Genomic DNA, 26,820 nt, shown 5'->3' with positions numbered 1-26,820 from the left:
TCATCCAAACCATCAACATGTCTATTAGACCCCATTCCTACCAGGCTGCTCAAGGAAGCCCTAACATTATTTAATGCTTCGATCTTAAATATGATCAATCTGTCTTTATTAGTTGGCTATGTACCACAGGCTTTTAAGGTGGCAGTAATTAAACCATTACTTAAAAAGCCATCACTTGACCCAGCTATCTTAGCTAATTATAGGCCAATCTCCAACCTTCCTTTTCTCTCAAAAATTCTTGAAAGGGTAGTTGTAAAACAGCTAACTGATCATCTGCAGAGGAATGGTCTATTTGAAGAGTTTCAGTCAGGTTTTAGAATTCATCATAGTACAGAAACAGCATTAGTGAAGGTTACAAATGATCTTCTTATGGCCTCAGACAGTGGACTCATCTCTGTGCTTGTTCTGTTAGACCTCAGTGCTGCTTTTGATACTGTTGACCATAAAATTTTATTACAGAGATTAGAGCATGCCATAGGTATTAAAGGCACTGCGCTGTGGTGGTTTGAATCATATTTATCTAATAGTTTACAATTTGTTCATGTAAATGGGGAATCTTCTTCACAGACTAGGGTTAATTATGGAGTTCCACAAGGTTCTGTGCTAGGACCAATTTTATTCACTTTATACATGCTTCCCTTAGGCAGTATTATTAGACGGCATTGCTTAAATTTTCATTGTTACGCAGATGATACCCAGCTTTATCTATCCATGAAGCTAGAGGACACACACCAATTAGCTAAACTGCAGGATTGTCTTACAGACATAAAGACATGGATGACCTCTAATTTCCTGCTTTTAAACTCAGATAAAACTGAAGTTATTGTACTTGGCCCCACAAATCTTAGAAACATGGTGTCTAACCAGATCCTTACTCTGGATGGCATTACCCTGACGTCTAGTAATACTGTGAGAAATCTTGGAGTCATTTTTGATCAGGATATGTCATTCAATGCGCATATTAAACAAATATGTAGGACTGCTTTTTTGCATTTACGCAATATCTCTAAAATGAGAAAGGTCTTGTCTCAGAGTGATGCTGAAAAACTAATTCATGCATTTATTTCCTCTAGACTGGACTATTGTAATTCATTATTATCAGGTTGTCCTAAAAGTTCCCTGAAAAGCCTTCAGTTAATTCAAAATGCTGCAGCTAGAGTACTAACGGGGACTAGAAGGAGAGAGCATATCTCACCCATATTGGCCTCTCTTCATTGGCTTCCTATTAATTCTAGAATAGAATTTAAAATTCTTCTTCTTACTTATAAGGTTTTGAATAATCAGGTCCCATCTTATCTTAGGGACCTCATAGTACCATATCACCCCAATAGAGCGCTTCGCTCTCAGACTGCAGGCTTACTTGTAGTTCCTAGGGTTTGTAAGAGTAGAATGGGAGGCAGAGCCTTCAGCTTTCAGGCTCCTCTCCTGTGGAACCAGCTCCCAATTCAGATCAGGGAGACAGACACCCTCTCTACTTTTAAGATTAGGCTTAAAACTTTCCTTTTTGCTAAAGCTTATAGTTAGGGCTGGATCAGGTGACCCTGAACCATCCCTTAGTTATGCTGCTATAGACTTAGACTGCTGGGGGGTTCCCATGATGCACTGAGTGTTTCTTTCTCCTTTTGCTCTGTATGCACCACTCTGCATTTAATCATTAGTGATTGATCTCTGCTCCCCTCCACAGCATGTCTTTTTCCTGGTTCTCCCCCTCAGCCCCAACCAGTCCCAGCAGAAGACTGCCCCTCCCTGAGCCTGGTTCTGCTGGAGGTTTCTTCCTGTTAAAAGGGAGTTTTTCCTTCCCACTGTCGCCAAGTGCTTGCTCACAGGGGGTCGTTTTGACCGTTGGGGTTTTTACGTAATTATTGTATGGCCTTGCCTTACAATATAAAGCGCCTTGGGGCAACTGTTTGTTGTGATTTGGCGCTATATAAATAAAATTGATTGATTGATTGATAGATCCAGAAGAAAACCGCCATTAACGAAAAATTGTTTTATACAATATCTTTTGAACTAATAAAGACATAAAAGTGATTCCAAGTTCTAGTGGTATGTTTTCATGGTCAAGGATGTCAAATATAAAGGAAAGAAAAGTGTATGTATCATAATTTTGGTTGTAACACTGAATTGTTGAATAGATCACTGTGCCAAGGAGGGAATCTCTTTAGGGTCAGTGACCCTATGGCCTTGTTTAGAGAAGTGTTTCATAAATGTTAAAAAATTCATATATTTGCAGTTTAGTTGAATAATAAATTGAATTTTGTGTCTTATTTGTTTTTTTCTATAAGCACATGCAATATCAATATCAGTGCTCAGATGACAGTAGCTTCTGGGAAAGGTGCAAGTTGCAATAAACTGTGATGCCAAGCGCTAAGGATACATGCTATCCAGTCACAGCAGATGAAACTTTTTTTACTACTGAGCAAACATAATTGTTAGACTTTTTTAGGTTCAATGATTCCACAGCGTGGAATCATGTTATGGCTGTTGTGTGTTGGGGGGTTTGGCTGGGCATTTTGGTGCTGTTTTCTTTTCTTTGCTCTCCAGGTGGTATGCAAACTGTTTTTTTCTGTGGAGAAGGTGCTGGCGGAAGAGTCCTTCACCCTCATCAGAACTATTGGCTGCACCTGTGGAGGATGTTCACGTGCAGGCTTAACAACTTGCAGCACCTGTGGATGATGCTCACGTGCAGACTTAAAGACTTTCAGCTGAAGCAGATAATGAGATGGCGTTCTGCATTTAAGCCATGAGTGATTCGAGCAGAATTGCCGGGAACTCGACCTTGTGACGTTCGTTTGTGAGATGCTGAGGACCGCGCCAGGGTTTGACACATCGTGCCTGTGAAGGAGGACGGGTGAGGGACACATGCTGTCAGCACACATCAGAGGTGATGACTGTCTGAATAATTGTTAATAGTAATTTGGTATTTTGTTATGCAGTATATTTGAACATTGATGAGAATTGTGCAGTTTGCTCCTCACTGTCGTGGCGTACGGATTGATGATCCTCCACCTGTTGTGAGAAGCTGCTCATTTACATAAAGTTTAAATTCAGACCTGAATGTGTTGCTGATAGTGTGTGCCTCTGAAGGATATTTGTTGTAGCTCTGTTTACTTACCTCACCTTTTCCGTCCTTCACAGAGTCAGTTTGTCGTATCCACCTGGGGGGTGTTCGGCGGTGAATTTGAGTCCAGAAGCGCCGGGCTTTGATCCATTTGGGCGCTGGAGAGCGCGCCGTCCTTCACCTCGCCAGACAACTGAACATTTATGTTGTACACAAATTATTGCACAGGAGGGAAATAAATTTGTTTTGTTTCTTGGAACCGCTTTCTGGTTATTTAGCGCTGGGCCATTGTCAGATGCTGGTTTGGTTCTCTGACCCGCGTCAGCACATAACAGTAGTTCCCGGCCATTACAGGATGGACCCAGCGGCAGAAGCAGTTCCATTTGCGGAAAGAGTTCAAGAACACTTGGAGAAGATATGGGAGCAATTACAGCATCTCGCAAATAGAATTAAACAAACAGATGCCCGCGTTACGGAGCTTGCAGTGCAAGCCGTTCCGCTTCCTGCTGCTCCAGCTGCGGCACCATCGATACCGGTGCAGATAACTCCGTCACCCAGAGAGTCGGCTTCCGAACCAATTATTGGTCATTCGGAGCCTTATGCAGGAGACGTTGAAGCCCATGCAGCTCGGACGAGCTGAAACAGCCATATTGCCCCGGTCACATAAGCGTCAAGAAAAATAATGATGACGTATCTCCACATGTTTTTGGACAGGCATAATATATATATATATATATATATATATATATATATATATATATATATATATATATAAAAAAGGCAGACCTTTGGTTATTTAGTTATTTGGTCTGTTTTTGTTTTCATGTAGTGGTTATAAAGTGTTTAGGGAATTAGAGGTGGTTCTGGTGGTGTGAACGACTGGCAGTTCGGAGCTCGGCTGGACTCAGGTAATCGTATGTCTTCATTATTTGAACTTAGGTATTTTTTGTTTGTGGATTGGGTTGTTTTGTTTTGTTGTTTTTTATTTCCTTGTTTCCCTAACCCCAACCTCACGTACTCTAAGACCGTTTGTCTTTTGGGTTGTGGGGTGGTGCAGGTTGGTTACGCTGAGCGTTTCTCAGAAAACCTCTGCACCTGGGGGGGGGGGTTGTCAGGGGCGTTTTTTTGGGTTTGGTTGATACCCGGTTCCACTCCAGCCCCGGTGGGCCTTTGACCGTTCGTCATTGGCGTTACCGGGGTGTAGTGCAGCGGGAACGTACCTCAGTCGGAGTGGTGGGCCGATCTGTGCCATTCGCCATTTCGGTAGTTCCACCCCTCCCGATAGGCTGGTGGTATGGTCGGTTTAGGGGCACCGGACGTATTTTCGGTTTTCCGCTGCGCTTAGGGGATGGGACTGGGTTAGTTTTTCCTGTTTCCTTCCCCGGCTTGGTAGTTTTGTGCCGTTCGCCAAAATTGTACTGACGATAGGCTCTGGGAGTAATCTGGGGTCTTTCGGGGTGCTGGGGAGGGTAACAGGGTTTCCGGTTGTTTTATTTGCCCCCGGGGTGGTTTAATGAAGTCCACTGGGGGTTTGGATTTTTGTGTTTTTTATGTTTCCTTCCAGGTTCCACCTCCAGGGTTGATGGGACGGTCCTCTGGGGGGGAATTGATTGTGGGGCTGACTAGCCAAGTGTGGCCGGGTCTGGGGTTCCTGGGTTGTGGGGAGGGTGCCTCCTGGGTTTGATGGTACGGTCCTCTGGGGGGCGCTGTTGCTCCATGTATACCTGGGGATCTCTGTGGGATTCCGGCTTTGGTTATTACTCCTGGAACTGGCGGTAAAAGTCTTCTGGGGGGTGTTGAGCTCTGCACGTCGTCTGGAGGGGTTGTTTGGTATTTTTCTTTGTGAATTTATGTTTGTATTGTGTTGTTGGGGCTGTGTTGGGTTATTGGATTTGGGAGTTTTTCTTTTCTTCCCGGGGTTGGATGGGACGGTCCCCTGGGGAGGATTTGGGTGGGTTTTGTATTTTTCTTGTATGTTAGGTTGTACTTGGGACTCTTTTGGGGTTTTTGTTGATGCCAGCTGGCCTTCCAGCCGTGGTGCCCTGTCCTGCTGTCTGCTGTGGACTTTGGGAGCGTTACACCGTCTGCTTCCTGTCGTGGACCCCGGAGGGAGGTGCTGTTCTCGGGCCTGGTCTGTTCGGTCGCCGGGACGCTTCCCGTTGATGGGGGGGTACTGTTGTGTGTTAGGGGGGTTTGGCTGGACATTTTGGTGCTGTTTTCTTTTCTTTGCTCTCCAGGTGGTATGCAAACTGTTTTTTTTCTGTGGAGAAGGTGCTGGCGGAAGAGTCCTTCACCCTCATCAGAACTATTGGCTGCACCTGTGGAGGATGTTCACGTGCAGGCCTAACAACTTGCAGCACCTGTGGATGATGCTCACGTGCAGACTTAAAGACTTTCAGCTGAAGCAGATAATGAGATGGCGTTCTGCATTTAAGCCATGAGTGATTTGAGCAGAATTGCCGGGAACTCGACCTTGTGACGTTCGTTTGTGAGACGCTGAGGACCGCGCCAGGGTTTGACACATCGTGCCTGTGAAGGAGGACGGGTGAGGGACACATGCTGTCAGCACACATCAGAGGTGATGATTGTCTGAATAATTGTTAATAGTAATTTGGTATTTTGTTACGCAGTATATTTGAACATTGATGCGAATTGTGCAGTTTGCTCCTCACTGTCGTGGCGTACGGATTAATGATCCTCCACCTGTTGTGAGAAGCTGCTCATTTACATAAAGTTTAAATTCAGACCTGAATGTGTTGCTGATAGTGTGTGCCTCTGAAGGATATTTGTTGTAGCTCTGTTGACTTACCTCACCTTTTCCGTCCTTCACAGAGTCAGTTTGTCGTATCCACCTGGGGGGTGTTCGGCGGTGAATCTGAGTCCAGAAGCGCCAGGCTTTGGGCGCTGGAGAGCGTGCCGTCCTTCACCTCGCCAGACAACTGAACATTTATGTTGTACACAAATTATTGCACAGGAGGGAAATAAATTTGTTTTGTTTTTGGAACCGCTTTCTGGTTATTTAGCGCTGGGCCCTTGTCAGATGCTGGTTCGGTTCTCTGACCCGCGTCAGCACATAACAATGGCATCAGTGACCCCATGGCCGTGGCGGAGGTTTGCACTCTCTGAGTGCTTCTAGTTTTAAAATGCAAAAGTTTTTTTTATCCGATTACTCGATTAATCGATAAATCAATCAATCAATCAATTTTATTTATATAGCGCCAAATCACAACAAACAGTTGCCCCAAGGCGCTTTATATTGTAAGGCAAGGCCATACAATAATTACGTAAAAACCCCAACGGTCAAAACGACCCCCTGTGAGCAAGCACTTGGCTGACAGTGGGAAGGAAAAACTCCCTTTTAACAGGAAGAAACCTCCAGCAGAACCAGGCTCAGGGAGGGGCAGTCTTCTGCTGGGACTGGTTGGGGCTGAGGGAGAGAACCAGGAAAAAGACTTGCTGTGGAGGGGAGCAGAGATCAATCACTAATGATTAAATGCAGAGTGGTGCATACAGAGCAAAAAGAGAAAGAAACACTCAGTGCATCATGGGAACCCCCCAGCAGTCTAAGTCTATAGCAGCATAACTAAGGGATGGTTCAGGGTCACCTGATCCAGCCCTAACTATAAGCTTTAGCAAAAAGGAAAGTTTTAACCCTAATCTTAAAAGTAGAGAGGGTGTCTGTCTCCCTGATCCAAATTGGGAGCTGGTTCCACAGGAGAGGAGCCTGAAAGCTGAAGGCTCTGCCTCCCATTCTACTCTTACAAACCCTAGGAACTACAAGTAAGCCTGCAGTCTGAGAGCGAAGCGCTCTATTGGGGTGATATAGTACTATGAGGTCCCTAAGATAAGATGGGACCTGATTATTCAAAACCTTTTAAGTAAGAAGAAGAATTTTAAATTCTATTCTAGAATTAACAGGAAGCCAACAAAGAGAGGCCAATATGGGTGAGATATGCTCTCTCCTTCTAGTCCCCGCTAGTACTCTAGCTGCAGCATTTTGAATTAACTGAAGGCTTTTCAGGGAACTTTTAGGACAACCTGATAATAATGAATTACAATAGTCCAGCCTAGAGGAAATAAATGCATGAATTAGTTTTTCAGCATCACTCTGAGACAAGACCTTTCTAATTTTAGAGATATTGCGTAAATGCAAAAAAAGCAGTCCTACATATTTGTTTAATATGCGCTTTGAATGACATATCCTGATCAAAAATGACTCCAAGATTTCTCACAGTATTACTAGAGGTCAGGGTAATGCCATCCAGAGTAAGAATCTGGTTAGACACCATGTTTCTAAGATTTGTGGGGCCAAGTACAATAACTTCAGTTTTATCTGAGTTTAAAAGCAGGAAATTAGAGGTCATCCATGTCTTTATGTCTGTAAGACAATCCTGCAGTTTAGCTAATTGGTGTGTGTCCTCTGGCTTCATGGATAGATAAAGCTGGGTATCATCTGCGTAACAATGAAAATTTAAGCAATGCCGTCTAATAATACTGCCTAAGGGAAGCATGTATAAAGTGAATAAAATTGGTCCTAGCACAGAACCTTGTGGAACTCCATAATTAACCTTAGTCTGTGAAGAAGATTCCCCATTTACATGAACAAATTGTAATCTATTAGATAAATATGATTCAAACCACCGCAGCGCAGTGCCTTTAATACCTATGGCATACTCTAATCTCTGTAATAAAATTTTATGGTCAACAGTATCAAAAGCAGCACTGAGGTCTAACAGAACAAGCACAGAGATGAGTCCACTGTCCGAGGCCATAAGAAGATCATTTGTAACCTTCACTAATGCTGTTTCTGTACTATGATGAATTCTAAAACCTGACTGAAACTCTTCAAATAGACCATTCCTCTGCAGATGATCAGTTAGCTGTTTTACAACTACCCTTTCAAGAATTTTTGAGAGAAAAGGAAGGTTGGAGATTGGCCTATAATTAGCTAAGATAGCTGGGTCAACTGATGGCTTTTTAAGTAATGGTTTAATTACTGCCACCTTAAAAGCCTGTGGTACATAGCCAACTAATAAAGACAGACTGATCATATTTAAGATCGAAGCATTAAATAATGTTAGGGCTTCCTTGAGCAGCCTGGTAGGAATGGGGTCTACTAGACATGTTGATGGTTTGGATGAAGTAACTAATGAAAATAACTCAGACAGAACAATCTGAGAGAAAGAGTCTAACCAAATACCGGCATCACTGAAAGCAGCCAAAGATAACAATACGTCTTTGGGATGGTTATGAGTAATTTTTTCTCTAATAGTTAAAATTTTATTAGCAAAAAAAGTCATGAAGTCATTACTAGTTAAAGTAAAAGGAATACTCGGCTCAATAGAGCTCTGACTCTTTGTCAGCCTGGCTACAGTGCTGAAAAGAAACCTGGGGTTGTTCTTATTTTCTTCAATTAGTGATGAGTAGTAAGATGTCCTAGCTTTACGGAAGGCTTTTTTATAGAGCAACAGACTCTTTTTCCAGGCTAAGTGAAGATCTTCAAAATTAGTGAGACGCCATTTCCTCTCCAACTTATGGGTTATCTGCTTTAAGCTGCGAGTTTGTGAGTTATACCACGGAGTCAGGCACTTCTGATTTAAAGCTCTCTTTTTCAGAGTTACAGCATCCAAAGTTGTCTCCAATGAGGATGTAAAACTATTGACGAGATACTCTATCTCACTTACAGAGTTTAGGTAGCTACTCTGCACTGTGTTGGTATATGGCATTAGAGAACATAAAGAAGGAATCATATCCTTAAACCTAGTTACAGCGCTTTCTGAAAGACTTCTAGTGTAATGAAACTTATTCCCCACTGCTGGGTAGTCCATCAGAGTAAATGTAAATGTTATTAAGAAATGATCAGACAGAAGGGAGTTTTCAGGGAATACTGTTAAGTCTTCAATTTCCATACCATAAGTCAGAACAAGATCTAAGATATGATTAAAGTGTTGGGTGGACTCATTTACATTTTGAGCAAAGCCAATTGAGTCTAATAATAGATTAAATGCAGTGTTGAGGCTGTCATTCTCAGCATCTGTGTGGATGTTAAAATCGCCCACTATAATTATTTTATCTGAGCTATGCACTAAGTCAGACAAAAGGTCTGAAAATTCACAGAGAAACTCACAGTAACGACCAGGAGGACGATAGATAACAACAAATAAAACTGGTTTTTGGGACTTCCAGTTTGGATGGACAGGACTAAGAGTCAAGCTTTCAAATGAATTAAAGCTCTGTCTGGGTTTTGATTAATTAATAATCTGGAATGGAAGATTGCTGCTAATCCTCCCCCTCGGCCCATGCTACGAGCTTTCTGGCAGTTAGTGTGACTTGGGGGTGTTGACTCATTTAAACTAACATATTCATCCTGCTGTAACCAGGTTTCTGTAAGGCAGAATAAATCAATATGTTGATCAATTATTATATCATTTACTAACAGGGACTTAGAAGAGAGAGACCTAATGTTTAATAGACCACATTTAACTGTTTTAGTCTGTGGTGCAGTTGAAGGTGCTATATTATTTTTTCTTTTTGAATTTTTATGCTTAAATAGATTTTTGCTGGTTATTGGTGGTCTGGGAGCAGGCACCGTCTCTACGGGATGGGGTAATGAGGGGATGGCAGGGGGAGAGAAGCTGCAGAGAGGTGTGTAAGACTACAACTCTGCTTCCTGGTCCCAACCCTGGATAGTCACGGTTTGGAGGATTTAAGAAAATTGGCCAGATTTCTAGAAATGAGAGCTGCTCCATCCAAAGTGGGATGGATGCCGTCTCTCCTAACAAGACCAGGTTTTCCCCAGAAGCTTTGCCAATTATCTATGAAGCCCACCTCATTTTTTGGACACCACTCAGACAGCCAGCAATTCAAGGAGAACATGCGGCTAAACGTCACTCCCGGTCCGATTGGGGAGGGGCCCAGAGAAAACTACAGAGTCCGACATTGTTTTTGCAAAGTTACACACCGATTCAATATTAATTTTAGTGACCTCCGATTGGCATAACCGGGTGTCATTACTGCCGACGTGAATTACAATCTTACCAAATTTACGCTTAGCCTTAGCCAGCAGTTTCAAATTTCCTTCAATGTCGCCTGCTCTGGCCCCCGGAAGACAATTGACTATGGTTGCTGGTGTCGCTAACTTCACATTTCTCAAAACAGTCGCCAATAACCAGAGTTTGATCCTCGGCGGGTGTGTCGCCGAGTGGGGAAAAATGGTTAGAAATGTGAACGGGTTGGCGGTGTACACGGGGCTTCTGTTTAGGGCTACGCTTCCTCCTCACAGTCACCCAGTCCGGCCTGCTTTCCCGGCTGCTCGGGATCTGCCAGAGGGAAACTAACGGCGGCTAAGCTACCTTGGTCCGCACCGACTACAGGGGCCTGGCTAGCTGTAGAATTTTCCACAGTGCGGAGCCGAGTCTCCAATTCGCCCAGCCTGGCCTCCAAAGCTACGAATAAGCTACACTTATTACAAGTACCATTACTGCTAACGGAGGCCGAGGAATAACTAAACATTTCACACCCAGAGCAGAAAAGTGCGGGAGAGACAGGAGAAGCTGCCATGCTAACCGGCTAAGAGCTAGTAGCTGCACTAAGCTAGCGGATTCCTAAAAAACACACAAAGTGATAATGTGTAAATAATTTAGAGGTGATTCAGCAGAGGGAGGTGCTTTAGTTAAGGCAGTGAAGATTACACTGTGAAACAAATCGTTATCTAGGTAACTAGATCAATCTAACTGCGCAGATTAAACAGCTAACAGATACAGCAAAACACTGCTGTGCTCCGGAACAGGAAGTGATACAATACCGCTGTGAGAGCCAACCACCAGTAGAGGCAAGCAAGAGGCAATAAAGAATGCTTGATTCCAAAAATATTTGATAGCCGCAGCCCTAAATTACTGGGATTGGCCCTTTCACGTTGCACTGCTGTATGACACATTAGCTCAAAAAGGTCATACTTACTTTTCACTATTTTGCCCCCACAGCTGGAAGATGGTCATCTTACTGAGTGAAAAGATGTTCCTAGTACCAAAATATGGAGGATCATTGTGTACCACTGGAATGACTTTGCATCAAATGATTACTTAGAGAGGTTAAGATGAGGATTATCATTTGCATATGGGAGGGAGCATCAGCGCTGACATTTTGACCAGGTGGTGTGTTTCTCTGTACAATCATCCAGTGCATAGGTTGCTTGAGTTGAGGGTCGCAGTAGCTGGAGAAAGCCAAAGGGATGCCCGTGCCTCACCTGGCTGCAGCTGATAGATGGTTATGCCTTAGGGCCCGGTCCCACTGGGTTTAGGAGGATTTGCGTATTGTGCACAAAATTGGCTCATATTCGCTTAACATCCGCAATATCCGTGAAACATGCTTGTATGAGTCGGCCGACACCCACACACGTCCGCAATTATCCGCAGAGGCACGTTTTTCCATTACCAGGATTTTGAGCTGCACAAAATTTTGGCTACAGATGACATCCGCCTTACATACTCCATACATACCCATACATACTCAACACACACACCAATACATACTCTATATATATCTATGCGCTGTATATTCGCCCGTCATCTGCTGATATCCGCAACTGACAGGGATTTGCAGCTTGGCAGTGGAATGGGACAGTGTGAAAAGCGGATATTTTGCTTGCCCATCATGTCCACATCACAAACTAAAATAAGTTGTAGCGACTGCATACAGATTGGCCACGAATAAAGCATTTTTATTACGTTTGCTTTGCATCTGATTGTGGCGGATGCAAATCAGATGTGCTTGTGTTCACAGCTGATGCCGTTTCTTTGTTCTACCGGTGGCCACGAGCTCTGCGCTGAATGCTGCATATATGAAATAATAATTTTGTGGTGGATTAATCATTTTATTCTGCAAATTGGCTGTTGAAAACGGCTCTAATCACCTCCTGAATCACAGAGGAAGCTGCAGCTGGTGCACGCGCGCACGAACGGCTAACAAGCTGTAGAAAGCATTTTGAGCCGTCTAAAAAGGTAATTATTTGACTTGTTTACATTGTCAAGGTTTGATAAAACAATTTCGTGTTTTTCCTTCTTGTCTGCAGCTGTTACAGTATTTATTCCTATGCTTATAACAGATTTAACTTCTTGTTATAATCGTTCAGACGAGCTGCGCTCTGATGCGATCCGCTGACATCACCACTCGCCCTGTTCACTGCTTGTTTACTCCAGTCAACTTGTCCAAGTCCAGCTATTGCTCCAGAGGCTGTATTGTTGGTGTGAATAGTGATGCCGACGGCCCGAGTGTGCTTCTTTTATGGCCGCAATACAGATGCTGTGCATACGCAACATTCATAATACACCCGTAATACTGCCGTGATAATTGCAGTGCGTCGGATCCGTTTTCTCACTACATGCGTTATACAACCGTGATTGTTCATGATATATTCGCTATATATTATTAATATATCCATAATTCATACTGGGACATTTGTCATTTTTGGCCATTTTTGTTGCGGACGACAACGAATGCCCGTAATTTGTTTACTCAATTCTTGCGCAATTAATCCTCTCCCCAGTGGGACCAGCCCTTAGATGTCGGGATGGACCACGTGTCTGCCTCTGTGGTTGCCATCCGGACCCAAAATTACATGGTACCAGTTTTGTGCTCCCAGACTTCACTTGGCTTCACTTGACTGGAAGCCTGAATCAAAAAAAACAACCCAAATTCCAATGAAGTTGGGACATTGTGTAAAATGTAAATAAAAACAGAATACAATGATTTGCAAATCCTCTTCAACCTATATTCATTTGAATACACCACAAAGACAAGATATTTAATGTTCAAACTGATAAACTTTATTGTTCTTGTGCAAATATTTGCTCATTTTGAAATGGATGCCTGCAACACATTTCAAAAAAGCTGGGACAGTGGTATGTTTACCACTGTGTTACATCACCTTTCCTTCTAACAACACTCAATAAGTGTTTGGGAACTGAGGACACTAATTGTTGAAGCTTTGTAGGTGGAATTCTTTCCCATTCTTGCTTGATGTATGACTTAGTTGTTCAACAGACCGGGGTCGTTGTTGTCGTATTTTGCACTTCATAATGCACCACACATTTTCAATGGGTGACAGGTCTGGACTGCAGGCAGGCCAGTCTAGTACCTGCACTCTTTACTACGAAGCCACGCTGTTGTAACACGTGCAGAATGTGGCTTGGCATTGTCTTGTGATGAAATAAGCAGGGACGTCCCTGAAAAAGACGTTGCCTTGGATGGCAGCATGTGTTGCTCCAAAACCTGGATGTACCTTTCAGCATTGATGGTGCCATCACAGATGGTAAGTTGCCCATGCCATGGGCACACACACCCCCATACCATCACAGATGCTGGCTTTTTGAACTTTGCGCTGGTAACAATCTGGATCGTCTTTTTCCTCTTTTGTCCAGAGGACACAACATCCATCCATCCATCCATCCTCATCCATCCATCCATCCATCCATCCATCCATCCATCCATCCATCCATCCATCCATCCATCCATCCATCCATCCATCCATCCATCCATTTTCTTCCGCTTTATCTGGAGTCGGGTCGCGGGGGGCAGCAGCTCAAGCAAAGCCGCCCAGACCTCCCGATCCATACACACCCTCCTCCAGCTCCTCCGGGGAACCCCAAGGCGTTCCAAGCCAGCCGAGAGATGTAGTTCCTCCAGCGTGTCCTGGGTCTTCCCCGGGGCCTCCACCCAGTGGGACGTGCCTGGAACACCTCTCCAGCGAGGCGTCCAGGGGCATCCGGAAAAGATGCCTGAGCCACCTCAACTGACTTCCTTTCGACGTGGAGGAGCAGCGGCTCGACTCCGAGCTCCTCCCGATGTTGTGTGGGCCACCTGAAGAGAGGATGGTACTGCTGGCCTACCAACCACCAGACTGGCGCCCTGCCTGGAGTGCGGGCGTTCAGGCATGAGAGGGCGCTGCCGCCACGGGACACAGCTGGGGGTGACAGCTGTCACTCATCATCTCATGACAGCTGTCACCCATCAACACGTCATCATGCTACTCATAAAACCCGGACGTCATCTCCACCTCGTTGCCGAGATATCATCGACCTGTGAAGGTAATAATCTCAGCCGTATAAATAACTGTGTCTAGTAAACTCATTTTTTGCAGCTGTTTTTTCCTGTGGAGTGCACTATCTGGAGATTGGCGTGACCAGCGACAGCTTCGCTTTACACCCCACCAGATAAGTGCTGTGTGACAGGAGCTGCACGAGTGTGGATGAGAGGTGGAATCTCCACCATTGCTGTTACTGGGTGTGCACACACCCACATCTTGTTGTTTCTGCTCCTTGCCAGCAGTACCAGATCCGACATTCGGAGACGGTGGCCACCTGGGGACTCGGGACTTGGCGGCTCCAGTATTCTCCGGGTTCAGTGGCGGAGGAAATCGTGTGGTTCCGGTTTTCTCAGGACGGACGTCTTCTATCCTCGAGCCTGCCCACACGTCACCCTTGTGATTGACTGTTTGCAAAATTTCACATTCCTCTGTATTGTCGTTGTGCTCATTCACAACAGTAAAGTGTTCATATTCGACTCTTTCATTGTCCGTTCATTTACGCCCCCTGTTGTGGGTCCATGTCACTACACTTTCCCAACACCCGAGTGACCGAGCTCGTCACCCTATCTCTAATGGAGCGCCCAGCCAGCCTGTGGAGGAAACTCATCTCGGCTGCTTGTACTCGCGATCTCGTTCTTTCGGTCATGAGCCAAATCTCATGACCATAGGTGAGGATTGGAACGTAGATCGATCGGTAAATCGAGAGCTTTGCCCCCCTACTCAGCTCTCTCTTCACCACGACGGTCCGATACAGCGACCGCATCACTGCAGATGCTGCACCGATCCGTCTATCGATCTCACCCTCCATCCTCATTCGTGAACAAGACCCCAAGATACTTAAACTCCTCCACTTGAGGCAAGGACATTCCACCGACCTGAAGAGGGCAAAGCACCTTTTCCGGTCGAGAACCATGGCCTTGGATTTGGAGGTGTGCTTTTCACCCCGGATGCTTCACACCTGGCGGCTGCAAACCGCGGCTGCAAACCGCCCCAGTGCACGCTGAAGGTCCTGATTTGACGAAGCCAACAGAACCACATCGTCCGCAAACAGCAGAGACGAGATTCTGTGGTTCCCAAACCAGACCCCCTCTACACCCTGGCTGCGCCTAGAAATTCTGTCCATAAAAATAATGAACAGAATCGGTGACAAAGGGCAGGCCTGGCGGAGGGCAACATGCACTGGAAACAGGTTTGACTTACTACCGGCAATGCGAACCAAGCTCCTGCTGCGGTCGTACAGGGACCGGATAGCCCTTAGCAAAGGACCCTGGACCCCGTACTCCCGGAGCACTCCCCACAGGGTGTGCTGAGGGACACAGTCGAATGCCTTCTCCAGATCCACAAACACATGTGGACTGGTTGGGCAAACTCCCATGAACCCTCGAGCAACCGATGGAGCGTGTAGAGCTGGTCCAGTGTGCCGCGACCAGGACGAAAACCACACTGCTCCTCCTGAATCCGAGGTTCAACCATCGGTCAAATTCTCCTCTCCAGTACTCTGGAATAGACCTTACCGGGGAGGCTGAGGAGTGTGATCCCCCTATAGTTGGAACACACCCTCCGGTCCCCCTTCTTAAACAGAGGGACCACCACCTCGGTCTGCCAATCCACTGGCACTGTCCCCGATCGCCACGCAATGTTGCAGAGGCGTGTCATGACAACGTCCATGATTTCTAAAAACAATTGAAATGTGGACTCATCAGACCACAGTACACTTTTCCACTTTGCGTCTGTCCATTTCAAATGAGCTCAGGCCCAGAGAAGGCAGCGGCGTTTCTGGATGTTGTTGATGTATGGCTTTCGCTTTGCATGGTAGAGTTTTAACTTGCACTTGTAGATGTAGTGACTAACTGTTAACTAACAATGGTTTTCTGAAGTGTTCCTGAGCCCACGCGTTAAGATCCTTTACAATAATGTCGGTTTTTAATGCAGTACCGCCTGAGGGATCGAAGGTCACGGGCATTCAGTGTCGGTTTTCGGCCTTACCGTTTACGTGTAGAAAGTTCTCCAGATTCTCTGAATCTTCTGATATTATGGACTGTAGATGATGGAATCCCTAAATTCCTTGCAATTGAACATTGAGAAAATTTGTTCTTAAACTCTTGGACTATTTTTTTCACACAGTTGTTCACAAAGTGGTGATCCTCACCCCATCTTTGCTTGTGAACGGCTGAGCCTTTTAGGGATGCTCCTTTATACCAATCATGAGTGTCCTCAGTTCCTAAACACTTATTGAGTGTGGTTAGAAGGAAAGGTGATGTAAAACAGTGGTAAATGTGTTGCGGGCATCCATTTCAAAATGAGCAAATATTTGCACAAAAACAATAAAGTTTATCAGTTTGAACATTAAATATCTTGTCTTTGTGGTGTATTCAATTGAATATAGGTTGAAGAGGATTTGCAAATCATTGTATTCTGTTTTTATTTACATTTTACACAGTGTCCCAACTTCACTGGAATTGGCTTTGTAAGAGGAATTGGTGGTTGCCCTTCCAATACTCTGTCTACTTGTTGTAGTGCAGGCTGACAAGTTTGAGAACACCTTTTTTTTTGTGAAATAGAGGATGATGCATATTGCTTATTGCAAGAGAAGACAAGGAAGCATGAATCCCTGTCAACACAGAAGCAAACAAGGTGAAGCGAAGCAAAATCATGTTCAGTGACTGCATAATGCAATCTGCAACCTCACCATGAGATGGCACTAAATCCTACATACTGTAACTTTAAGTATATAGTCAGCAACACTGAAGTAAAGGTGTGCGCAAAATATCAAAGATATTCATCATACAGGGGCAAAGTGGGACTTTGGAAACCTCTATGTCTAATAAAGTAGATTAAAGAGGACTACTCTACAAATCTGAGTCAGATCTAGGTTCCAGAAAGACCAGTGTTTTATATATAAACAAAAACAGATACAATCTTCTATAGGTATTAGAACCTTTAAATGAAAGACATTTGCTTTCAAGCATTTTTCTCTTGTGATGTTACTACTTTTACTTACATTAAGTACAGCATTTGAATATTTCTGCACTGCTGATATATGTCTTATGATGGGTAATACAGTAAATCTATTATGTTACTAGATAATATTTTGAAATGTGTATAACATCTTCTGTTTCTGTGTTTGTTTGTTTAAATTCCCCCAGTTTTTTCCAACTCTGAAAGAATGTGCGATAAAGAGTTCATCATCCGCAGAGCTGCAACTAACAGAGTGCTCAACGTGCTGCGTCACTGGGTCTCAAAACACTCCCAGGTCTGAAACTATCACTGTATATGTGTGCGGTTCTTAGTTTTGCTGCGCAGTCAAGCTTGCGGTCTCATTAAAGCCAGTGTCTGACATGCTCTGTCTGCGTGCCGCTGCTCTCATTTGATCATATAAGCTTCCGGTCACACACACAAATGCACATGTAGCAGTACTGCAGTGCGTTCTGGACGACCGGCCTGAATCACCTCAGCCCACCTATCGACATAAGCAGCCAAGTAAACAGCCAGTGGTGCCTCTAATGAATGCAGTATGAAGGGAATTGTCTGAGTCCCTGCGTGCAGGTCTGTGCAGTCAAACTGCATTGATCTGGTTTATGTGTTTTATTCAATAATCCAAATTGCTTTGTTGTCAGTTTGACTTTGGCACGTCTATTAACACATAGCAGGAACCAAACAGTCACTTTTCTTTGGGCCACGAAAGAAGTTGTTAAAAATGACTGAATTGGGTGAGAACAAACAGGCACAGAAAAGTACACAATCGTGATGACTGATTGGCCAACATGGAGGAGTATGGAAACGAGAGAAAGAATTCATGCGTTAACGCTGTAGGTCCAATGTTTGGCACTGGACCTGATACAGCCCTTATATTGTTTATGGTCTTACAACCCCAATTCCAGTGAAGTTGGGATGTTGTGTAAAATGTAAATAAAAACAGAATACAATGATTTGCAAATCCTCTTCAACCTATATTCAATTGAATACACCACAAAGACAAGATATTTAATGTTCAAACTGATAAACTTTATTGTTTTTGTGCAAATATTTGTTCATTTTGAAATGGATGCTTGCAACACGTTTCAAAAAAGCTGGGACAGTGGTATGTTTAACACTGTGTTACATCACCTTTCCTTCTAACAACACTCAATAAGCGTTCGGGAACTGAGGACACTAATTGTGAGTGTCATGACTGGGTATAAAAGGAGCATCCCCAAAAGTCTCAGCTGTTACAAGCAAAGATGGGGTGAGAATCACCACTTTGTGAACAACTGCGTGAAAAAATAGTCCAACAGTTTAAGAACAATGTTTCTCAATGATCAATTGCAAGGAATTTAGGGATTCCATCATCTACAGTCCATAATATAATCAGATGATTAAGAGAATCTGGAGAATTTTCTACACGTAGGAGGCAAGGCCGAAAACCAACATTGAATGCCCGTGACCTTTGATCCCTCAGGTGGCACTGCATTAAAATCAACATCATTGTGTAAAGGATCCTACCGCATGGGCTCAGGAACACTTCACAAGACAAGACCAATGTGAACTGGATGGGACAAATTAAGCCTGAACATGGCGCCAGTCACAAAGTTACCAAACAAACTAATTCTACCAGCCTAACCATGGTTTGGTATTTTTGTGGACTGGGTGGTGTTTGTCATAATGGGTGGCTAAGGTGTGTATGCTGCCTCATATGCTGCATATTGCCTCAATAACAATGGCCTCATCAAGGGAGCTGATAATTAGTGCTAACAGTGTATACAAATTCATTAATTCTAAAATTTCATACAAGGGAAATACTAGAGCACTGACTTCATATTGTGCAGCACTAGAAATTTGCAAAAAAGCGTTTTTCAATGTTAATATTGAAAAATGCTTTCTTCTTAATGCATGACAGTGCTGTTAAAGTGTTGAGGATGTACACTGGATTGACTGCAATGTGTTTGCAGTATCCTCTGTGTAAGTGCTATATCTAGACAGGTTTTGGCAGACACTCAATATTAATTGACTTGGATTGAGATTAGGGCAAAAACAAAAAACACCTGGTTGGGAAATCCTGAGTTAAAAGTATCAGTATCAGACTCAGTACTGCCAGAAACTCATAACTAAAGGACCTCTTCTTGGCTCGAGATATCCTGAATATACTATGTTGTTGTGTGCCAGGACTTTGAGATGAATGGGGAACAAAGATGGCGGTGGTCTGGCTCCTGGAGGAGGTCCTCAGAGATCCAGACCTTCTCCCTCAGGAGAGGAAAGCTGCTGCCAACATACTAAGGTACACTGCACTCCACATGCAGCACAAATTCAGTTCAATACCTCATTATGTCAGTCCCTCCAGGAATTTCCAATGTTGCAACTCCAACAATTAACACAAATTCAACCAATGCCTGAGAATTCTGTGCAAGTGTAATGTTGTGAATTCACTGACAGGTGATGGTCTAGTGGTTAAGCTTTGGGCTTGAGAACAGAGGATTCCCGGTTCAAATCCCAGCCTGACCGGAAAATCACTAAGGGCCCTTGGGCAAGGTCCTTAATCCCCTAGTTCAGAGGTCTCAAACCGGTTCCAGAAAGGGCCAAGAGGGTGCAGGGTTTCTGTGCAACCACCCACTCCACCAGGTGATTTCACTGATTAACTGATTCCACCTGCTCAAAGTGATGTTAAATCAGTGAAATCACCTGGTGGTGTGGGTGGTTGCACAGAAAGCCTGCACCCTCTTGGCCCTTTCTGGAACCGGTTTGAGACCTCTGCCCTAGTTGCTCTCGGTGTGTAGTGGGCGCCTTGCATGGCAACAGCCTGACATCAGGGTGAATGTGTGGCATTATTGTGAAGCATCTGATGCAGATGGAAAAGTGCTATATAAATGCAGTCCATTTAACTTTTCTGCAAATTGGACCAATCAGCATTGTTTCTTGCAACAACACGTTCAGCTGTACATCAACAAACTCAATTTCTTGTTTGCGAAGAAATGCATGTGTGACAAGAGTGTCTCACATTTACCAACAAAAAGCACTGTGAAATAGAGGTGAACGTATAAATGTCATATGAAGTCCATCGGGATGGATTTTGTTTTGCGTAGATTTTGTTGTCACTGCAACAATGTAGTGTCTGGAAAATGTTCAGTGTGTGACGGTCTTCCTCGAAAACAGCCTTTCTCACTAATGGACCCTAGTGGCCTATGAGTGTATTGGTAAAAAGTTACAAATTAATAGCATATCTATATTATTAAAAGTGTTTCTTAAACTGTTTAAAAACAGCTTCAGTGTCTAATAAATAGTAACATGCTGTTGTAAAATACTCTTGGAGTGGTAAGCAGAGCTACTGCTTTTGGATATTTAGGGACTAAGGTGGTGGTCCACAATATAGATATTTTTATTGTTTAAATGGTCTTGCTCTGACACAGTTTGAGAACCACTACTCAAAAACAAAGGTGTGACTCAGAGAACTAAAATATTATTTTGTGTGCCAGTAAGTTGTAAAACACAAGTAACCACAGACACACACCACCACAAGCTTCCTCCTGTCTTCATGTAGCTCTGCAAGTGCTTGTGCAGGGCTGCCCACAGCGGGGCCCTTGGGCCACATTTGGCCTGCCTTCTCTTTGTTTTGGCCCACCTTGATAATTGACATGCTCTCTGGAATCTATAAATTACTGTTAAGCAAATTACATTGATTTTATTATACTGGGTCATTTTAGACTGAGAATGTAAGACTAAATCTAATGCATTTAATTGTAATTGTATGCAATTCACACAAGATTTATTTTATTTTTTTTTTTTTTTTGGTCTATGGCTCTTATCAGATTAATTTATGGATAAAAGAAAAAAAAATCAGGCACCTGTGTTTTTAAGAGAAAAAATAAAAACAGATCCATAAGATCCCTCATGATAGAGGCTGTTGCATCCAAGTCTATTACAAGTAATAAAAGAATCAAGTTGAGTTCAATGAAATCTGGGTGATTCTGTTAGTTTGACAAGCTGTCTGTCTGTGCGTGCATGTGTGTAATTATTACTGAAACTATTTTTGAAATTTTCATTTGTTCCTGCAGTTTCACTGAAATAACAAAACAAAACAAACAAACTAAAAGCAGTGCCAGTTGCATTGCAACTTTTTAGGAAAGCTGCAGTAAAATCAGGAATTTTAGGTTGCAACAATGCCATAAAGAGGTGGCCATATCCTGGAGGGACTGCTTTCTCTAACATCTATCCAAATCACTTTCTCCATACTGTTCTGTTGCACAGTGCCCTTTCTCAGGATGAGCAGGATGATGCCCAGCTGAGGATAGAAGACATCCTACAGATGGTGAGAAAATTGCAGCACAAACAATCCCATGACAATGAATTTGTTTTTTTGTTGAAAAAACAAAACAACAAACAAAACAAAAAAAGGTGATGGTCTAGTGGTTAAGGTGTTGGGCTTGAGACCAGAAGATCCTCAGTTCAAATGCCTGTCTGACTGGAAAATCACTAAGGGCCCTTGGGCAAGGTCTTTAATCCCATATTGCTCCTGGTGAGTAGTGAGCGCGTTGTATGGCAGCACCCTGACATCGGGGAGATTGTGGGGCATAATTGTAAAGCGCTTTGAGCGTATGATACAGATGGAAATGCGCTATAAATGCAGTCCATTTATTTACCATTGATAAGCAAAAGCTCTTGCAGCAATCTTGCCAATTAAAAAAGTTAATTGGAAAACAATCATTCCTATAATTACCCCATCTACTAGGTTATGTTTTTTTTTCATTTTAAATTGTTTTCAATTTATTTTTTAAATTTTGTAGTTGATCTCAATGTAGAAACATTTCAATCAGTTTCTCAAAAATTAAAACACACGATTAAGCCTTTCACTCATGGCCCCATGACAGACAATTTAGAAGTGTACTTTTTGTGCAGATCTCGATAACCTGCCAGGGTGGTTGCTGCCCAGTCTCAACAGGTTCTGTAGTGTGGTGGATGCAGTGGAACATGACACCAGTGCACATTCCCAGATCTGGCCTGTGACATAGTTACAGTCTTGGCACGATTATATGTATAAAACGGACAAAATCCATTATATGTATAAAATGGACAAAACCTGTTGTACATATAAAATGGACAAAATCCATTATATGTATGTAAGGGATTAGTTACAGTCAGGAGGCACTGAGCATCTTCGAGGAATCCTGAATCGGAATCTGCCTCATTTAATGACTGGGTCAAAACTTTGTCTGAAAAATAAACACCTGCCTTAAATAAATGCCAGACATTATGTGCATTAAAAGATTACATTTGGCCAAGTCAGTCTTTTTTCTAAGTGCGCTGCGGAGTGGTACCTTAAAATCCCAGGGCCTGAGTTATGCTTCTCCATCTCTGTAACCCGTGGCCTTGCAAAGACGTCAACGTGTGCGTTACCCTTTAAAGTTCAATTTGCTGCAGGAACAGTGGCTTTTTCTGGATTAATTTATCCCTCCAGAAGCTCAACTTCTTTATACAATCATCAACCTCCAAACCAATGTTACGGTACATGTAATTTTCCTTCATGATTTGCGGGTCATTTGAGTGTCTTTTTCTGACTCTGTGTTGTAAAGTTGGTCATATTTGCGGACTTTTCTGCCAAACGTATTTGATCCATGACTGAAATGAAATTGGCGTGCACACTAAAAAACTTAAAATATGACGGGAGAAGAAGGAGTGAAAACATAAAAGTGACAAATCACAGCCTTTGTGGTCTACATCATTTAGCAGGTGCACATCATGAGGAGGGCTCGCAGCCAGGCAGAGGGCTCTGATCTAAAGCTCTTTGGTTCGTCACACCCAGGAATATGTTTGAACCTTAACACCATATTACAGTGTAATGCCCTTTTCACACCGGGGCTGCTTCAAGTTGCGTCGTGCAGCATCATGACGATGCCACGTGAAAGCAACCAGTGCCTAGACGATGTAGCTCAACGCCCCACAGCGCAAGGGACGCAAAGGACGAAGTGAATCGGACGCCAAAAATTAAACATGTTTAATTTATTTTGCATTCTGTGCTTGACGCAGAAATTAAGTAGCGCAAGTCAGGGCAACGCAACGGTACTCAACGTGACTGGAAGCCACACCCACACAATACAACATTACCCGGTGGCAATTTATGATTCTGACTGTGTTCCATTGTTCCCGAAGTATAAATCACACAGGATTGTTTTTATACCATGTACACAATGCAGTGAAACTACATGCTCAAAAAGAGCACAGAAAAAAAACCCTGCTGATTGCAGCCTGACTGCAGCTGCTGCAGCTCCTCACTCTTAAATTCTCTCACAAAAGTATTTAAATAAAGTCCATAACAGTCCTGCTCACACACTGATTGCCAGAGACAAGACATGTCCACATCCAGTAAAAAGTCCAGCTTGCAGTCGTAGGAAGAAAGATAAACCATAACAGAACTCAGAGCGCAGACCTGCAGCTTAGCACAAGAAAAATATAAACCCGAAGAGAAATCAGAGTGCAGTCTGGCTGCAGCCAAACTATGCACTCTGATTTCTCTGTGCAGAGGAGCTGCAGGCTGCGTCCTCACCTCCTCTCCCCCCGCTGCGCGGACCTGACGCAGACATTCCTGTATCGTCATGACGCCACATGAAGCAACTTGAAGCTGCCCCAGTGTGAAAGGAGCTTAAGCAACAAGCAGCATTTTGTTGCACTTTCCTCGAATCGCAGAGTGTCAGTGCTGAACTTCACTTCATACCTCTGTTACTGTGCACGTCCATACTGTTCTGTGCAGTACATGCAAGGTGTTTTTGATGGAAATGCCTTGCGATCGGACAGGATGTTTTGTTTGATGTGAGAGAAAATCCGTTATACAAAATCGGGTATATGCAGTGTTTATTGCATGGAAAACCATACAAAAGCATTGGGACTTTTGCTTTCGCCCGGTGAGTGCAAATATCTGGTTTATATGATGGTGGTTTCGGCGAGTTTTACTGTTCTTCCATTCCTGCATTTAAGGCTTTCAACACATTCCAAAAAAAGTTGGGACACAAAAGCATTTATAACTTTTCCAATCCATGTCACTGTGGGAAAGTGAATGCATGGACCCACGTTAGGGGGTCGTAATGAACGGTCAATAGGAGTACGAACAAATAACAATTTATTATGCAAAGTGCAAACAAAGGTCAAAATATCCTTAGTCCAATTCACAACAAAATGGTGACACGTGGGCAGGCCCGAGGGTAGGAGATGCCTGTCCAGAGAAGAGCCGGAACCCACGAAGCCTTTTCTGATTTGGGGTTGTAAACAAAATTGGTTTATTTGTATTTATCTCTGTAGACATCTCTTATTTATAATAACTGTCAATAATGTGACCAGGATTGTAAAAAAATCAAAAGTTCAGATCTAACTGTCTGTTTTTTTATCTGACTTACACTTTTGCTTATACGAACTAGCACCTCCCATAGATACTTTTTCAGTTTTATAGATGGCCCCAGGTTCTTTTAGTTGAAAATACTGGGGCATTATGATAACCTTGTTGTTTATAAGATGTGAAAGTTCTGTGTGAATCCGTCCTTTCCTGTGGTGCAGGCTGCAGGGGTAAACACACACCACCACACTGCAGTACACTCTGGGGGACTGACAGCTGTCATAATACATATTTGTCATAACTGCTGCTTCTGTTTGACATATGTGTCTCCTTGTTATGTGTGTTTTTGTGTTCCTCCATGTCCATGTGTGTTCAGGCGGACTGTCCAAAGGCTGAGTGCTTTGAGTCTCTCTCAGCGATGGAGCTGGCCGAGCAGATCACTCTGCTGGATCATATCATCTTCAGGAGCATTCCTTACGAGTCAGTCCTCTCCTCATACTACCTCGCTGTCATCACAACAAACAGTCAAAACCAACAGTACTTATTAACCAGCAACATTTCACTGAACTTAAACTGTGAGAAACACCAACGCTATGCCTCCAAGTTTTATGTTCGGGTTTGAAAAGTGAGGAAGAGTGAAGAGAGATTTTGATCAATTTTTATTCAGTGACATGACACTGACCTTATATGTTGGAGGTTGTTGAAGATGCTAATTTCCATCCGTAGTACGAGTAACATAAAAACATACTAAGACCCACAACATACCAAAATACATTAATCATGACAGAAAAACAATTAAAACAGAATACGCATACACATATTTACAATTCAACGTAACAATAACTGATAGATAATAAGCAGCCGACAGGTAGAGGAACCAAAAGAGTTTCATGATGGGTTTGAGGTGCAAAAGTACTGTATTAAAGTGACAAGTGCTAAGTGCAAATTACTTCAGTGCCTGGTTGTAATTGCACATTACAGTACTAGGTTGTATTGCACGTTGCCCAATACACTCATTTGCACATGCACAAGTGTAAATATTGCACAAGGTGTCATACACATTTTGCGATCAAATGGTTTCTTAATTGCAAATGACATGACTATAATTCAGACTTTGATGTGACCATTTGACCAGCAATTAATGTTCTACATCAGGCATATGATGATGAAACAGGGCATTCAGAAAAATATGTTAAAAAAAAGGTTAGTTTCACCCACTGAAGGTCATAAGTTGTTACATTAGCAAAAAAGCACACGTCACGAGCATTTGGATTAGATTAGAAGAACTTTATTAACCCTTGGAAGACTCCCTCAGGGTAATTGAGGTGGGAATTATGTTGGAATTGTGTTTTATTTCCATTTCTCAAAGTGATGTAGTTATTTTTGCACCACCACGTTTCATAAATTATGCTCTTCTGTATTATATGGTGACTTTAGTTTGTAGAATGCAGAAAATGACTTGTTAGGCAACATGTGATCAGCTCATAAATCACAATATTCCACCCTATTGTGTGCTTATGTGAAAGCTGTTACGTGCACTGGGCACATAATGGAGGAGGTAGTGACCTGCAGGTTTGAGAGGTGGTCTTCTGACAGGAAATGTACTAAGGCGCCTTTGATTAAACTCCGTAATCATCAAGATTAAGGAGTACATCAAGAGTAAAGTTACTCTTAATGTACAGTTGGGCACTTTGGATGGAGCATGATGGTATCTGTGTGTGTGTCCTTCCCACTGTCGCCAAGTGCTTGCTCACAGGGGGTCGTTTGACCATTGGGGTTTTTACGTAATTATTGTATGGCCTTGCCTTACAATATAAAGCACCTTGGGGCAACTGTTTGTTGTGATTTGGCGCTATATAATAAAATTGATTGATTGATTGATTGATTGATTGATTGATTGTGTGTATGTGTGTGTGTGCATGCATGTGTGAATGTGAAGCATTACGTAAAGCGCTCTGTCACTATTAACGATGTGAACAAAAAATACCCAGGAAAACAGAGAAGGAACATCCTAAAGTGGAAAATCTGCATGATGGCATAGCAGCATTGTTCCATTGCTTAAGGAGAGCCCTGGCACTATTAACATTGTTGTTACCTCCGCCAAGGAGGTTATGTTTTCGGTCACGTTTGTTTGTTTGTCTGTCTGTCTGTTTGTCAGCAGGATAACTCAAAAAGTTTTGAACGGATTTTGATGAGATTTTGTGGAGTGGTTGGAAATGACACTACCTAAACTCTGTAAGTGAGATAGAGTATCTCGTCAATAGTTTTACATCCTCATTGTAGACAACTTTGGATGCTGTAGCTCCTCTAAAAAAGAGAGCTTTAAATCAGAAGTGACTGACTCTGTAGTATAACTCACAAACCCGCAGCTTAAAGCAGATAACC

General features: G+C 43.1%; 1 protein-coding gene across 1 annotated transcript in view; it reads left to right on the top strand.

Annotated features, from left to right (window-relative positions):
- The window catches only part of rasgrf2b (Ras protein-specific guanine nucleotide-releasing factor 2b), a 219,835-nt gene that overhangs the window by 141,854 nt on the left and 51,161 nt on the right, over positions 1-26,820 (top strand). The window contains exon 19 of the mRNA XM_034170661.1: positions 17,291-17,397. Coding sequence (XP_034026552.1) covers positions 17,291-17,397 — 107 coding nt within the window. The remainder of the gene's footprint in view (positions 1-17,290; positions 17,398-26,820) is intronic.

The sequence above is a fragment of the Thalassophryne amazonica genome, chromosome 5 (genome assembly GCF_902500255.1).
Source record: "Thalassophryne amazonica chromosome 5, fThaAma1.1, whole genome shotgun sequence".
Taxonomy (NCBI): domain Eukaryota; kingdom Metazoa; phylum Chordata; class Actinopteri; order Batrachoidiformes; family Batrachoididae; genus Thalassophryne; species Thalassophryne amazonica.
The sequence above is the reverse complement of the archived record's forward strand: the minus strand, read 5'-3'. Positions and strand labels throughout refer to the sequence as shown.